At 54.7% G+C, this 15,098-nt stretch overlaps 8 protein-coding genes across 8 annotated transcripts; 4 read left to right on the top strand and 4 right to left on the bottom strand.

The window, feature by feature from the left end:
* Positions 1-2,428: 2,428 nt before the first annotated feature.
* On the bottom strand, positions 2,429-3,070 carry SETTUDRAFT_36229 (uncharacterized protein; the record flags this gene model as incomplete). The annotated part of the gene is made up of 1 exon (XM_008023077.1): positions 2,429-3,070. The coding sequence occupies one exon, from the start codon at positions 3,068-3,070 to the stop codon at positions 2,429-2,431; it is 642 nt and encodes a 213-aa protein (XP_008021268.1).
* A 225-nt stretch (positions 3,071-3,295) lies between these two features.
* Positions 3,296-4,621, top strand: SETTUDRAFT_166648 (uncharacterized protein). Its single transcript, XM_008023298.1, has 2 exons — positions 3,296-3,690; positions 3,743-4,621. The coding sequence occupies exons 1-2, from the start codon at positions 3,403-3,405 to the stop codon at positions 4,463-4,465; spliced, it is 1,011 nt and encodes a 336-aa protein (XP_008021489.1). The 5' UTR covers positions 3,296-3,402; the 3' UTR covers positions 4,466-4,621.
* A 250-nt stretch (positions 4,622-4,871) lies between these two features.
* SETTUDRAFT_24854 (uncharacterized protein) lies at positions 4,872-5,527 on the top strand (the record flags this gene model as incomplete). Its single annotated transcript, XM_008023014.1, has 2 exons — positions 4,872-5,055; positions 5,136-5,527. The coding sequence occupies 2 exons, from the start codon at positions 4,872-4,874 to the stop codon at positions 5,525-5,527; spliced, it is 576 nt and encodes a 191-aa protein (XP_008021205.1).
* Positions 5,528-6,530: 1,003 nt separating this feature from the next.
* SETTUDRAFT_144753 (uncharacterized protein) lies at positions 6,531-8,289 on the bottom strand (the record flags this gene model as incomplete). The annotated part of the gene is made up of 2 exons (XM_008023297.1): positions 6,531-7,684; positions 7,761-8,289. The coding sequence occupies 2 exons, from the start codon at positions 8,287-8,289 to the stop codon at positions 6,531-6,533; spliced, it is 1,683 nt and encodes a 560-aa protein (XP_008021488.1).
* Positions 8,290-8,551: 262 nt separating this feature from the next.
* SETTUDRAFT_166646 (uncharacterized protein) lies at positions 8,552-10,108 on the top strand. Its single transcript, XM_008023296.1, has one exon. The coding sequence runs from the start codon at positions 8,560-8,562 to the stop codon at positions 9,925-9,927; it is 1,368 nt and encodes a 455-aa protein (XP_008021487.1). The 5' UTR covers positions 8,552-8,559; the 3' UTR covers positions 9,928-10,108.
* Positions 10,109-10,461: 353 nt separating this feature from the next.
* SETTUDRAFT_101498 (uncharacterized protein) lies at positions 10,462-11,130 on the top strand (the record flags this gene model as incomplete). Its single annotated transcript, XM_008023295.1, has 1 exon — positions 10,462-11,130. The coding sequence occupies one exon, from the start codon at positions 10,462-10,464 to the stop codon at positions 11,128-11,130; it is 669 nt and encodes a 222-aa protein (XP_008021486.1).
* A 210-nt stretch (positions 11,131-11,340) lies between these two features.
* SETTUDRAFT_174878 (uncharacterized protein) lies at positions 11,341-13,243 on the bottom strand (the record flags this gene model as incomplete). Its single annotated transcript, XM_008023294.1, has 4 exons — positions 11,341-11,761; positions 11,939-12,943; positions 12,993-13,111; positions 13,170-13,243. The coding sequence occupies 4 exons, from the start codon at positions 13,241-13,243 to the stop codon at positions 11,433-11,435; spliced, it is 1,527 nt and encodes a 508-aa protein (XP_008021485.1). The 3' UTR covers positions 11,341-11,432.
* A 383-nt stretch (positions 13,244-13,626) lies between these two features.
* Positions 13,627-14,967, bottom strand: SETTUDRAFT_166644 (carbohydrate esterase family 9 protein). The gene is made up of 2 exons (XM_008023293.1): positions 14,602-14,967; positions 13,627-14,540 (listed from the first exon to the last, which is right to left on the bottom strand). Exons 1-2 carry the CDS (start codon positions 14,932-14,934, stop codon positions 13,632-13,634), a joined length of 1,242 nt encoding a protein of 413 aa, XP_008021484.1. The 5' UTR covers positions 14,935-14,967; the 3' UTR covers positions 13,627-13,631.
* Positions 14,968-15,098: the final 131 nt, after the last annotated feature.

Below are 15,098 nucleotides of genomic sequence, written 5' to 3'. Positions count from 1 at the left end.
AACTTAACTAGTTCATAAGACTTCATATAGTATTTTAAAGTTTAAAAAGAAAGAGTTAGACGCTAATTTTCACCAAGTTTTTCAAGCTAACACAAGAAGCAGACCACAACAAGAAAGAAGCAAGGCTATCGATATAATACCCACAGTCTGTACTACCATCAAGCCTCGATGCTCCTTGCTCTCAAAACCCCTTCTCCATCCATCTAGAGCTTAAGCCCGAAGAGTCGCCTTGTTGCGAGCCAATAGAACTACGTGATGTTCAGGGCATTTTCCTACGTACATGAATCGTCACGGCACGTGTTCCAAGACTAAATATCGTACGATATGAGCCGCATGGTGCTTATTTATCAAGATGGGATGGGCAGATTGTACGGACGGGACTTGATGCCAATGCGATCCCAGCGATCAAATGTAGCAGTGCAGCACGAAAAGGCAGCACGTTTGAGCATTCCTCCGAGACAGAAGAAGAGCATGAGATAAGAAGACAGATTGCCCCCCCCCCTTTTTCGCCACTTTTTTTCCCCCAACTCCATTGTCAGCCTCCTTCGCATCGCAGTCTCTCACAAGCAACTCCTTTTCTCCACAGCCGACATGCAGCCTTCCCGCATGCTCGCCGCCTTTGCGGTTTCCATTGGTGCCACAAGCGCTTCTTTCAACAGGCTTGCTATCGGAGCCACTAGTATGGCCTTGGTGAACCTATGCTTGGGTGCTGCAGCACCTATCTATATTCCACCCTATAAGTGTGGATGCGACTGCTGCGAGCCTGCTGGTGAACCAGATTGCAAGTAGAGAATCTTTTTAAACCCCCCCCCCTTCCCGTTATCCAGTCATCCTACGTGCTTGAACTAACAGATTTTTGTAGCTGGCTGGTTCTGCTGCGACTAGTAGATAGGTATAACCTGGTTGTTGGTGAATTTCGTTGTTGAATGGTGGTTGGGCTTCACGTGCGGAGGCGTATTTTCAGCTATATGGAATCAACTCTGGCCTTGTCTGTGGTTCGTGTATACATATCAATATATTGTGTTAACTGTGGCTACGTTAGTGAGTTGGAAGTGATACTCACCGTAGCTTGGGCTAGATGTATCAGTCGGATACATATCATAATTTTCCTGGCAGCAACAGCGCTCCGATTCCGTGAGTACCAGTCTCGAAAGGAGCCGAAATGGGCTAGTAGTTATAGTGTACTAACACGAGATGAGGTCAAGCATAATGATGTACCGATAAGAACCAGGCTATCAAGCTTTGCCACACAGTACGCAGATGCACAAACAGCCTCACCTCCTATCATCCCCCACTCCCCTGGCCTTAGGCAGATCTCCCGAGGATGCAGCTATCATTAACCCTATCACTTGCACACACATTGAACTCGCCAAAATAACTTATTCTTCCGGACCAATAGGGTGCAATGCCACACCCTCTCACCCGCTTGCTGTGGCGTCTGCAGGTTGTTCACATCGCCACTTTCCCCTGGGTGATAGTGTGGGGGCGGAATTCGGGACAGATGACACCATGTGTTTTGTGTGTTTGAGGCGTGTTGGTAAATTCGGCGGAAGTGTGTGTTTTTACTTGTAAACCGACTCGTGGTGGCGATTGCGTATTTGGTTGGTACAGCGTCGCTTGGATAAGGGCAGCACGCTGTGGCGTATACACAGCTACATGCAGTAAATAAAGTAGCCTCGGGATATGTCGGCTATTCGCTCACGTTTTTGCATGAATCTGCAACGGGGGTTCATGCTGTTGAACAGCTTGTTGTCAGGCCTGTTAATAAGCAAGCTAGCCAAACCATAGGCCCCCCAACTGCTCTACTCCACCTTGAACTCCGCAATCCCAACCCTACGCCTAGCAGCCTTTACTCTGGCTCCTCTCAGATTATTTGACTCGGCCTTACTTGTACCTTCTACACAGTTACTATGCTATGTAGACATGCTGAATACAGAGCACTGCGAGTATTGTCGCAGGTGCTGCTCGGCGCACAAAAGTGCTTCTTGGTGTCTTGCACCCTAATGCAGGCACGGCACTTGAGGCGTTGAGGCGCCGTCCTGGAGCCGCACCTTATCACTGAGGAGAGCATGAATAGGCGAGAGCGACATGGAACTAGCTGCATGTGTTGGTGCTGGTTGGACATGGGAACCCGGGCTTTTGCCAAAGACACATGGCGAGTGATTTAGTGGCTCAAAGACCCTGTTCTCAACCTAGTTTCTCATGACTGCTCCTTTTTTTCGCACTGCAGCATAGCTTCTGTGATTATGCTGTACAGAGCTAGTCGGCTGGCTGGTTCGATGTACAGTGTCGAAAGGCGAGACAGAGGTGATGGCGTTGCAGGAGTGTGTCAACGGTCATGCTTAGTAGCTGTGCCGGAACCGACGGCAGGGGCCCCAAGTAGTACCCAGGTATTTGGTCGGCGAGGTGTTGGAGACATGGACATTGCTCAATCGGTCCGCGGCGCTGGAAACGAGTAGAGCAGAACAAATATACACAACTGTACAGTTGCGGTGGACTTGTAGGCCGAAATCACAGTGTCCAGTCCGGCGCTAAATTGTCTCTTGAAAAAGTGACTGACTGTATTCATCCAAGCGACGAGGTTGGTGTTTGGCGGTAAGTGTGATGTCATATGGAAAAGTGGTGGAGATGCAAGGCTAAGTACACCTAAGTCACTGTCAGTTGACACTACACAACGTATACCTGACTGTTTCACCCGTCGCTTTGCGCCATTGCGGAAGACACCGAAGATCCCGATACGTACTGTGTTCTCGGGATTTATAGGTTTGTTCGGCTGGGAGACGCAGGCTATCTTTTGCTGCTCGGTGGTTCTCACGGGCGTATGAGAATCAGTGCATACTGACAGCTGCCGTCCCGAGACTTCGGCGACGTCGGAACACGCCATGTATGCGCGCGGCGGCTGACATGATACGAGTAAAATAAGTGGCTTGTGAAACATGCTCTTGGGATGCAGAACTTCAGGCGTGTATGCGCGCCCACTGTCGCCACGCAAAACCCAGCCACCTCGCTCCAATATGGCCTCATAGGTATCCACGATTGTCGCAAGGAGCCGGCAGTCGACGCTTGGCATGGTCAGGGCGTGAACATTTGATCGCCGCTATTCGGCAGCGCCACATGCCGGCTAATTCCCCGTTTGGCGCATTGTGGTCGCCGACTACAACAAGGTCGGCCGGTCGCGATTGGTATGGCCATGGCTAGTAGCGAGGATAGTGCAAATTAATCCAAGGGGGGGTCCGTGATGGGGGGACATGTATATACAAACAGCGCATCAGGAGACTTTTCCGTCCGTGTCGCTCTCGTCGTGTTGAAATCCACCTTGCACAGTGCCGTCCCGAAGAAGAGAGGAGAGGAGAGTCGAAAAGTCAGCAGCGGAGGCGTGTCTGAGGAATCGGAAAAGAAAAAATGTTCACGCCTGTCGAGACGACTATTGGAGCCGTGTTGCTGCACCAAGCAACCAGTACCCTTCTCTATCAAAATGGCAACATACTCGGACTCAGCGGATACCTGCGCCAGCTCTTCTCTGCGCCTACCAAGGAGCATCTCGCCTTCTTCACCGGTATGGCCGCCAGTTACGTCCCCTTGAAGGCCCTGGCGCCGCAACTCATCACAACCTACCCTGCCCTGAACATGACGCCAAAGATTGCTCTCGCGACTGCTGCCGTCGGTGCGTTGATCGGATGGGGAACCAAGGTGAGTGGCCTTTGCTGAAACGAAGCCATACGGGACTGACATGAAGCACTAGATGGCCAATGGCTGCACTTCAGGACACATGCTGTGTGGCCTTCCTAGGCTCAGCAGCCGCTCTGCAACAGCCGTTGCCGTCTTCTTCCCCACGGCCATCATCACACACCACCTGACCAGCCCGACACTATCCACTTCGCTATGCTCCGGCGACGTACCGTGCTACACGCCTGTGTACCCTTCCACAGACACGACCGCATCGCTGGTCATCCTTGCCGCCCTCAACATCCTCGCCGCACGCACACTGCCCAGCCTAGCCGCCCAGGTCACAACCCCAGATGGCACCAAGCAAGACTCTGCCGAGAAGCCTAGCATTGCACGCAATACGACGCAGTTCTTTGCTGGCCTCCTCTTCGCGCTGGGTCTGCACATCTCGCAGATGGCACATCCCGCAAAAGTCTCGGGCTTTCTATCATTCCCAGTCCTGCGCCACTGGGACCCGTCTCTTGCGCTGGTCATGGTCTTTGGCGTGCTGCCCAGCCTGATTGAGAATCACATCAGAGGCTTCGAGAAGCCGCCGTTATTTGCCGAAAAGTTTTCCCTCCCGACCAAGACGTTCAAGGACATTGATAGGAGATTTGTCGCGGGCGCTCTAGCGTTTGGTGTCGGCTGGGGTCTGACTGGCACCTGTCCTGGGCCAGCGGTGCTCAGGGCTTTTGCTCAGCCAGTCTGGGGGCTATTATGGCTGGGCGGATTCTGGATGGGTGGGAAGGTGGACATCTAATGAAGATGTTCGTTTGCGCTATGTTATTACCTACCTAATGTGTGTACTTGATGATATCCAAGACAAATAGAAGGGACGCTTTTGCTTTTGGGATGCTGTTCTCAGCTGGCTAGCCTTGTAGAACCAGGGTCCGCCACATGGCTATGTAGTGTTAGCATTGAAACAAGCAGTCGCTTAATAATATTCCGCAGCTTATGCATTATCACTGATCGGGTAGTTGGGAGTGGGAGGGAAAGCGGATAGTGCCCGAGGCTTGGGGATAATGCCTCCCTAGTGGCGTAGACCCTGGTTGCACTTCAGCCCTACGTAAGTACCAAAAAGTTCCGCCCCGCCCCGCCACAGCATCCCACCACGCACTTCCTCGCACGACACCTGCACACACCCACATACACGCACAGTGGGCAGCATGGAGGACGACCGGGCAGCCACGAATCTGGGGCCCGAAGCGGACCAGGACATAGCAGAAGAAGCCGTGCCCGCAACCAAGCAACCAAAACGCCGTTTCGTGGGCCGAAAAACCGCGGAAAAGGCGAACGAGCAGCAGCAGGCGAATCCAAACGCCAACATTGAGGACTCGAGCGCGATACAAGGTGTGAGGACCCCGTTTGCGATACTGAAAAACTCAAAAACAAGAAGAAGAAGAAAAAATAACTGACATCTGCATCAAAAGTGGCCCAGCCTCGGCGGACTGCGCGCGCCTTGAACGCCATACCCGACGATATTGTGTACAACCAAGACATCAACGATGCCATTGCCCTACTACCGCCCAACTACAACTTTGAAATCCACAAATGCATACACCGCATACGGACGTCAGGCGCCAAGTCGATTGCGCTGCAGTTTCCCGAGGGCCTGCTCATGTTTGCAACGACGATATCCGACATCCTAACTCGCTTCTGCCCGGGGACGTCGACACTGATCATGGGCGACGTGACGTACGGAGCATGTTGTATCGACGACTATACGGCGCGCGCGCTAGGATGCGACCTGTTGATCCATTATGCGCACAGCTGCCTGATACCCGTTGCGGTGACCAAGATAGATAGACTGAGAGAGAGATAGACTGAGAGAGAGATAGACTGAGAGAGAGAGAGAGAGAGAGAGCTTTTGCATCTTGGTCGCCCTTGTTTTCACGTCTTTGGCTGAGCGAATTCACGATACCCAGTCATAAAAGCTCTTTGAGTTTGACAATATTATTTCTCGGTTTTTTTTGGAATGTAAAAGTTGAAATATTATTTTCATGCTGTGACTGCTGTTGCCACTTGGGCAGCCTTGACGTCCTCGATAGTCGTCCGCCCCAGCCCCTCTTTGGCATAAAAGTCCATGGGATACAAGTTTTTCCGCTCCTTCTCTTGTGCTCGTGTGCCGTCCTCGTCCAGCCACGGCGCGTCTCGCACGCCCAGTGTGACGAGCGCCTCGTACGGGCTCAGCAGCGGTCTCGGGAACGCATAGCCCCAGTCGATGCTCAGTCGCGGACAGGCAATTTGCACCCACGCTTCCACGTCGTCCATCATGGCGAGCCTCCCCGGAAAGATTTCCGACATGAGCAGCGTGACGCATTTGATGTTTTGGCGGCACAGCTCGTTTTCCAGCAGCGCCAGTGTGTGCGGGTTGCCCTGGCGGCCCAGCGAGCCCAGGATGATGCCCCAGGTACGCGCTTTCCGCGCCGTCAGGATGGCGGTGCGGCGCAAATCGTACAGCGACTCGTGCTCGTATGTCTCGTGGGTCAGGCGCCGCGAGTACGGGTCGTAGCGGTACGCGGGCAAGTGGGGATTGGCAATCATGGCGCTTTCGAGGTGGAACCGGCCGTCGCCAAGATACAGTATTAGGTCGGGTACTTGTTGCTCTCTGCCCTTTGCGCTGAGTTCCCCCGGCTTGATGGCCATGGACGGCGATGTGCAGCCGAGGATCTCACCTTTGGACAAGGGCGCAATCTGCGGCACAAACGGGTTGTATCCTTCCCTGCGCAGGATGGGAACAATGCCGTGGATAGTTGCATTGAACTGGATTGTGCCGACGAGCGCAATCGTCTTGCCTGCAGGGAAGTTGTCGGTAATCGTGTTGATCAAGTGCTGCGTGTCGATGCTGATGGCCACGAAAATATACAGTGTCGCACGGGCATCAATTCATCGTCGTCGATCAAGTCGGGATCCACCTTGGTCCCCAAATCGGTGTCTTCCAGGAAGGAGCGGCCTCTGAGGGCCTCGGGCAGGTATTCCTGCTTGACCTTGCCATCGTGATAGTGTGGGTTGTACTTGTATCCCTCTCCGTAGCCCATGTCCTTCATCAGCTTGGTCGGGGCATTGCGTAGATGGTGAGGTATTGGTAGTGCGGCGACACCAGGCTCCTTCAGCGCATCTATGGCGGTGTGCATGGCGCGGTATGCACGGGTGGATTTGGGCGAGAGTGACATGGCGGTCACGGCATGGGCGAGGTTGATGCGGCATTCGGGCATGCCAATCTTCTCGCAGGCCGAGTATGTGGCGATAGCGAGAGAGAGCATGGTGTTGTCTGCTAGCCCGATGTCTTCCGAGGCGACGACAATCAGGCGACGGGCAATGTAGCGTGGGTCTTCGCCAGATTCTAGCATGCGTGTGAGGTAGTACAGGGCGGCGTCTGGGTCGGAGCCCCGTATCGACTTGTGGAGGGCAGATATGGTGTCGTAGTGCTGATCACCGGCACGGTCGTATACCAGTGTCTTTGTGAGGCTCTGCTGTATTTTTTCCTTGGTCACGTCTGGCTGTTTGGCCAGGTTCATGGCGAGGTCGAGGAGATTGAGGGCGGTTCGGGCGTCGCCGTCGGAGAAACGGGCAAAGTACTCGAGCATTGGCTTGTCGAGCAACGGCGAAGTGCACTCTTCTGCCGCCATTGCGCGCTCTAGGATACGGACCAGGTCGTTGTGGCCGAGGTCGTCGAGGGTAAAGGTGCGGCATCTCGAGAGCAAAGCCGAGATGATCTTGAACGACGGGTTCTCGGTCGTGGCGGCAATGAGCGTGATGGTTCCGGACTCGACGGGACCAAGGAAGGCATCTTGCTGCGTCTTGGAGAAGCGGTGCAGCTCGTCGCAGAAGACAATGGTCTTGCGGCCCGTCAACTGCAGGTCGTTGAAGGCTTCGGCGAAGATGGAGCGCACTTGGTCGAGCTTGGTGCTGGTGCTGTTGATCTCGACGAAGCGGGCGCCCGACGTGTTTGCTATCAATCGTGCAATGGTGGTTTTGCCTGTGCCCAAGAAGTAGATGCTACCGTCAGGAGGCTGCTTCAAGGCACTGGTGCAATGTATAACGGGCACACGTACCTGTTCCCGGGCGCCCCCACAGCACCATGGACGGCAGCCGGCCTTCGTCAACCATGGCTCGCAGGATGCCTCCGGGGGCAACGAGCTCCTGTCCGTAGACGTCGTCGAGCGTCAAGGGCCGCATGCGTTCGGCCAGTGGCATGGCATCTTGGAGGGCCTTGAGCTTGCGCGCCCGCTTGGGGGCAGAGGGCGATTGCGACTGCGACTGCGACTGCGACTGCAATTGAGCGTCGCCATTCGGTTGTCTATCGCGCGTGTCTTCCCACGACCGCTTTGAGCGCAGCGACGGGGGCGTTGCAGGCCGCTGTAAGAGCTGGGGCGCGGCTGGAGCTGGAGCTGGAGCTGGTCGCGGAGGACATGGCGGTGGTTTGCGTGCGCCGGGCGTGAAGAAGCTGTGGGCCTTTCCCAGGCTCGGCGGGGCCTGCGGCTCGGCGTCGACGGCGACAACAAAGTCGCTGCAGCCGCTGTCGATGTGTTCGTTGATGCGGGCGTCTTTGACGGCGTTTGCGCAGATGGGACAATGGACCATGTCGATACAATGGCAGTTGGGTTGGCGACGCGCGACGCGAAGTGCGACAAGACCAATCAATTACGTGCCTCGTCTTGGGCTGGCGCGACGAGCCTCTTCGGCCGCTCTTCGGCCCCCCCCCCATGCACTTCCCTCCCCCTCCCCCTCCAACCCCCCCACCTGGATGACGGCACGCGGGCGCGCGCCTCAAGCACGCCATAGCAGACTATTGCTGTAGCACAGCAATCCGTCTGCGCTGCCCATCTCCTCCCCAGACGCCACGGTTTTGCCATGCGAACAAGCATCCTGACTCCGGCCCTCCGACGCATCCGCATCGCCACGACAACCACGACGACCCCGCACAGGGCCATGTCTGCAACTTCACGGCGCGAGGACCCCTTCCGGCCCGCCAGGAGGGTCGCCGGCCAGCGGCAGGATGTCTGGTCCATTGTCAACGAAGCCGCCGCCGCCTCGCCCGTCCAGCCCATTGTCAACATGGGCCAGGGCTTCTTTGGCTACAACCCGCCCCAGTTTGTCCTCGATGCCGCCAAGTCGGCCCTCGACCAGGTCGACTGCAACCAGTACTCGCCCACCAAGGGCCGCCCGCGCCTGAAGAAGGCCATTGCCAATGCCTATTCGCCCTTCTTCGGCCGCGACATTGACCCCGAGACCGAGGTGACCATCACCACGGGCGCCAACGAGGGCATGCTCAGTGCCTTTATGGGCTTTCTCGAGCAGGGCGACGAGGTCATTGTCTTTGAGCCCTTCTTCGACCAGTACATCAGCAACATCGAGATGCCCGGCGGCAAGGTCGTCTACGTCCCCATGCACCCGCCCAAGGACGGCGCCACAAAGACCACCTCGGCCGCCGAATGGACCATCGACATGAAGGAGCTCGAGGCCGCCATTACGCCCAAGACGCGCATGATCGTCCTCAACTCCCCGCACAACCCCATCGGCAAGGTCTTTTCCAAGGACGAGCTGCAGGCCATTGGCGACCTCTGCGTCAAGCACAACATCATCGTTCTCTCCGACGAAGTTTATGACCGCCTGTACTATGTTCCTTTTACCCGCATCGCCACTCTGTCTCCTGAAATCGCCAAACTGACCCTGACTGTTGGCTCAGGAGGCAAGAACTTTTACGCTACGGGCTGGAGAGTAGGCTGGCTCATTGGCCCGCCACACCTCATCAAGTATGTCAGTGCAGCTCATACACGCATCTGCTACAGCAGTGTCTCCCCCTTGCAAGAAGCCACGGCCATTGGCTTCGAGCAAGCTGACGCCCACAACTTCTGGGACGAGTCGAAGAGAGAAATGAAGGCAAAAATGGACAAATTCACTGCCGTCTTTGACGAGCTCAACTTGCCCTACTCAGACCCCGAAGGCGGTTACTTTGTCCTCGTAAACATGTCCAAGGTCAGGCTACCAGACGACTATGAGTTTCCCCCACACGTCGCAGAGCGCCCACGGGATTTTAAGCTCAGTTGGTTCCTGATCAAGGAGGTTGGTGTGGCAGCCATTCCTCCCACCGAGTTCTTTACACCAGGCAACGCCCATATTGTAGAGGACTGGTTACGCTTCGCAGTATGCAAAAACGACGATGTGCTCGAGAGAGCCATGGACCGTCTACGCAGTCTCAAAAAATATATCCAGGAATGAGCATTTTCATGCGGAAACTTGGTAGACAAAAGAATAGATCATGCAGCAAAACATGCCACCTTTCTGTCTTGGAGGCGGCCAATAGATTTCATCGAGTTGCTGTACTTGTTCATTTCCATCATGAGTCCAAGACAACAAAGAAGTTCTGGCTTTTCAATAATCATCACTCAGATTTGCCTTTCTTTATTCCCTTTATTAGACATGAAACTGTTGGCTTAATCCGTGTATGCTCGAGCTATATTGATTACCATGTCATTTGCAGCACTGCACCACTTGGCCAGCGCCTTCAAGTGAAGCCTGGAATATCCCTCACTTGACCCAGTACCGGTACCAATCATCCCAGCATCAAGCAGGGAAATCAAAATGCGCGGCGCAACTCTCCTCCTGTACCTCATTTCACTCCCCTTGCTCGCACTGGCACGACCGCAAGATGGAAGCGTAACAGCTCCACCCGCCCAACCTACTTCAACATGTCGAGCAGCCACGCCAAAACCAATCCCCAATCCGCCAGCATGGCCCCCTAACATTTCAGCAATGTGGTCGTGGTTTCACCACTCAACACCAGCATCCAACGTCCCAGCTCCGTCAACCACACATGCGTTCGTCACAACGACAACGTACACGCCCGGCGGAGGAACCGTCTACAGCACAACAACCATAACGAGCTACGTGGATCCGCCTCGTCCCACATCTACAAAAGTGGTATTTGTAACGGCACGTCCACCAGCCAGACGGAGCGGAAACACGCCAGCTGGAGTAATAATAGTACCCACAACACCAGCAAAGCCGGAGCCTGTCCACTTCGCCCCCCTCAGCCGCCGCAGAAATCTCCGTCCGCAATTAACAGCGCTCCCATCTCCAGGCGACCTCTACGTATGCACCGACCCCGGCTTCAGCGGCACATGCACGTACATACACTCGACGACATACAAGTGCCACAACATGCCGCCGCACCTGGTAACGTATATATCAGCGATCCGGCCGGACCGCGGCCAGCGCTGCAGCTTCTTCACGAAATGGGGGTGTGAGCAGCTGGATGCGCCGTGGATGAATGCGTTGAGATGGCCCGGCGCGAGCGATCTTAGCCTGTTTGGCTTGGATGATGCCGTGCTGAGCTGGGAGTGCTGGGAGGATGATTGCGAGGGCGTGCAGCGCGAGGGCGGGTGCTATGAGAATGCTGATGGGACGCCGAAGCAGCCTTGAGGTCGGCCAGACATCTAGACGTTTACTTATTACTACGCCTCTGGGACGGCGACACATTTCGGGGCCGGTCGTTTCGAGAGGCCAAAGGGGATCGTGTGGTGTCTTGCGCATTTTTACATGGCTAGATCCGTCGTCTAGAGCCGCCCAAGGTACCGTGTGATGACTTGCACATTTTCACATTTATGCGTTTGAACTTGAGCAATCTAATTCAAACTCGACGGCATAATGTACCGGGCAATGACAAATATATTCCTATCATGTTTCTCATAGCCATCCTGTTGTGTCGTAGACTTCATTCCTCATCATTCATCATCATCGTACGTCTCCCTATCCTGGAATACGAGAAACTCGCCGTCATTCCCGCCAGTAATCTTTTGCCACACATCCTTGACCTGGTCGAGCACAGAGTCATCGAAAGCAAGATCCATAGACGGCGGTGGGAAACATAGAATGTTCTCTGGGCCCGATGGGAAAATGTCGTCGCCTGAAGACGGCCGCTGTTGGTATTTGGCTGACCAAAGCACTTGGAGTGCTGGTGTGGCATCAACGGCAGAAAGAAGCGAATCAACGGCCTGCTGAAGCAAAGTAAAGCCTGGCTCGCCTTCCAGCGACGTCAAAGCATATAGTACACCTTTAAGACAGTCAGAAATGTACAGATGGAGAAAGCGTGTGTCTTGATATCGTAGACAAAGTGCCGTTGTATCAGTTTGTCAGAGGTATTGTCTTCAGTGGTATTCAGACAATGTAGATAAGATTTGATAATGTTCATCATAACAGCGAACAGAGGAGGGAGAAGAATCACACTTACATTGGCCAGCAGGGCATTCACCAGTGTCGCTTGAATGCACAAATACATGTACTGGAGGAAGCTCTTCAGCCTTCAGGTCCAGCATCAGCGAGCCAGAAGGAAACACAACAACAGCTGACGCTGGTGCCGGTGCCTCTTCCGCCATAGGAGGGAACAGATGCTGCAAAGACGATGACACAATGGTTATCGACCTGCAGTAGGTAGAAGCTGTTGCAGAGCTTCCCCCTATGATCCACTTTGCGGTAATTTCTTCGCCGTCTTTCAGACGAAGTTTAACACCACTATCTGTGGCTTCCACGGCGCCATCTGTAGGTGGGCTGACGCCTTTTCCAAGTACGTAGACTCCACCTCCTACAGCACAGGCTCGACAAGAGACCTGGCTAATCTCAGACAAGCCACCCCATTTTGGTATGACCGCTCCGAAGCCAGGCCCAAATACACCAATGGATCGTAGATGCCTCGCGATCCTGGGTAGCGCGTACGCGGTCGTTGTCTGGTCTGGGCGGGCAGTTGATAGCGCAAGAGCCATCAGTGGGCCTTGCAAATTCGCCGGAACCTTGAACTGTTCGGTGAGAAACTCAGAGAACGGCTGCTCGCGGTAGTCTTGCCAGATCTCGGTCTGCTCCTCATACTCTGCAATGAAGCGTAAAAATTTCATCAACGCGCGCTTGGCCTTGAAGTCCAACTGGTGATCCTGGAAGACATCCTCACGGCCGTTTGGAACCTTTACCAGTCTCCCCCGCGGCAGCGTAGCCTCCGAAACCGCAGAATTTTCGCTCGGTGCCTCTGGCGAGTAGACCCACCAGCTCCCAACAGCGAGGAATTCAAGCTGGCGGTACACTCGTGACGAAACGAGATGGCCGAGAAGAGACGAGCGAGCGTAGACCAACTGGGGACTTAACGACAGATTGTATGCTCTCGAAACGGATAGTCGCGGTGCAGGGCTGTCGGGGCTATTGTCGGGCCTAGTGATGGTGATGTCGGAGAAGGCTGCATTTGGTGGTCCTTTGACATGTTAGCAGAGTTTGATGCCGCCGGCGACATTTGCACTCACCCTCCTTCACTCGATTCTCCCAGTCTTCAGCCTCTTGCAAGCTAAAGGCAGCCTCAGCACCCCCGTAGTAGTCATTCTCGTCGACGTGGAGAATCTTCTTATCCGAGCGTGACAAGGCTCTTCACATGCTGCGTCAGTCAGATGGCATGCGCCAACGCCACGAGACAGGTCGCATACAGAGCGAGCAGAGATTGCTGCAGACCGGTGCCTACGACCAGCACGTCCCATTCGGTGTTGTCGAGAGTTTCCATGATAGAGCTACAGAAAAAGAAGAGGCCTCGGAAGGACTTGTTAGCGCCGCGCTAGCACGGATGACTAAGCGGTGTCTCCTGGCAAAATTTGCTGACCGCGATCCACTGGCCTTCCTCTCACCAACGCGCGCGCCGAGGATCTTCCAATATCACTATGGCAATGTCCAAAAGGCAGCTGAATCTTCACTGATTTGGAAATGCGCGCGTCAGAGCAACATATCGTCCGGTATCTACTGCTTCGGATTTTACCTGAATTAGCGGCTCGAATGTGGCGATACATCCCTTTGTGAACACGCGCAGATGGCACTGCTGCTGGGTCATGCCCATGTGACAAAGCACAGTCACGTCTTTTTGTCAGTTTTATAACATGAACTATTCAGCAGCAACATCATCCTCTCGCCTCCGCGTCGTCTTCATAGGCTCGTAGACTGTCCTCTTTATCCCACACTTTGTGGCCAGCGACCCACGTCTGCAGCACCTCTCCTTGCTCGCTCAACACAGTCAGATCGGCCCTCCTGCCTTCCTTCAGTATACCTCTGCCGCCTTGCCCGTCGAGGCCCATAAAGGCGGCTACGTTTTCAGTCACTGTGCCTACTGCTTCGGCGATGCCACAGCCAGACCAATCCATCAAGTTCCTCATACTTTGCTGGAGCGGAATGCATCCGCCTATCAAGGTATCGGTACCCGCTATCGTGGCTCGTGTGCCGCGCTTGACCTGTTCAAAGGGAATCTGTGAGTGGCCAGGGTAGGTTCCGTCTTTGAGCGAAGCAAGTTCAATACTGTCAGTGATGACAATGGAGCGTTTGGGGTTTGAACGGTGAAGCAGAGACACGGTATTGGGATGCAGATGCTCTCCGTCTGCAATGATTGTGTACCATGGGGGCGCAATCTTGCCTGTCTCTGGTAAGGAAACCAAGCCAGCCAAGCCTGGCGCTCTGGAAGCCCAACTGGGCATCGCATTCAAAGTGTGTGTTAATCCACTGGCTCCAGCACTGAGGCCAGCCAAGCCCTGTTCATACGTCGCAGTCGAATGGCCCATGGCGACTCTGATACCCTGTGACGTCAATGATTTGATCAGCGCTGCCGAGTCAGGCAATTCCGGGGCTATGGTGACAAGCTTGACGGCAGACTGAAGATGCGAAGATCCGTAAACAGTGGCTGGAGAGGTTGAACAGGACTGGAACAAAGAACTATTATGCGCCCCCTTCTTTGAAGGATGAAGGTATGGGCCTTCGGTATGCGCGCCCAGGAGCGAGGCTGACGAGGGGATGTCGCGAGGAGAGAGTGCTGGAAGAATCTGCCAAGACGTCAGTGGTTGTGTTGCCCCAGTGGTAGAGGCCGGCCATGCGTGTGCATACCTTTTGAAATTCATCAACCTTGATAGTAGGCAGAGTCGCCCAGAACCCCGTGACTCCCTGGGTGGCATAGTACCGTGCAATGCCATCGATCTTCTTTCCGTAGCTTATCTCGTCCTCAAAATGGGTGAAATGAAAGCCATTGGCACCATTGGTGTGCAACTCGAGAAAGCCCGGGGCTATGATGGTGTCTTCCAGGTCGATGGCTTCACCTCCGATGTAGCCATCTCTCTTCAGGATAAGGCCTGTTTCGTCGGAGATGACAAGGTGGTCTTCGACCAGCTCGCCATTGAGGACGTAGCGGCAATTGGTGAAGAGAGTGAACCAGCCTGACATGTCGGCCGCTTGCCTAGTACAAAGAATACTGCCAGAACCCCCTTGTAGACTGTTCTTGTGCACGAGCGACAGCGGGAAAGACGAGGCGTCGTTCCAGGCCGGGGGAGGGGAACCGACGCCGCGGGGCGTTGATTGGCCAATGGGTGGCATGCGCGTCGACGTCA

Source organism: Exserohilum turcica (genome assembly GCF_000359705.1).
Source record: "Exserohilum turcica Et28A unplaced genomic scaffold SETTUscaffold_10, whole genome shotgun sequence".
Classification (NCBI taxonomy): Eukaryota; Fungi; Ascomycota; class Dothideomycetes; order Pleosporales; family Pleosporaceae; genus Exserohilum; species Exserohilum turcicum.
This window is presented reverse-complemented; position numbering and strand designations above follow the sequence as displayed.

What these genes read in the sequence shown, in the direction of transcription:
- SETTUDRAFT_166648 (XM_008023298.1), top strand. Translation starts at nt 3,403, where the DNA reads ATGTTCACGCCTGTCGAGACGACTATTGGAGCCGTGTTGCTGCACCAA. An exon ending in TGATCGGATGGGGAACCAAG is followed by an intron (nt 3,691 to 3,742) that starts GTGAGTGGCCTT and finishes ATGAAGCACTAG; the next exon opens with ATGGCCAATGGCTGCACTTC.
- SETTUDRAFT_166646 (XM_008023296.1), top strand. Translation starts at nt 8,560, where the DNA reads ATGCGAACAAGCATCCTGACTCCGGCCCTCCGACGCATCCGCATCGCC.
- SETTUDRAFT_166644 (XM_008023293.1), bottom strand. Translation starts at nt 14,934, where the DNA reads ATGTCAGGCTGGTTCACTCTCTTCACCAATTGCCGCTACGTCCTCAAT. An exon ending in AGGTTGATGAATTTCAAAAG is followed by an intron (nt 14,541 to 14,601) that starts GTATGCACACGC and finishes ACGTCTTGGCAG; the next exon opens with ATTCTTCCAGCACTCTCTCC.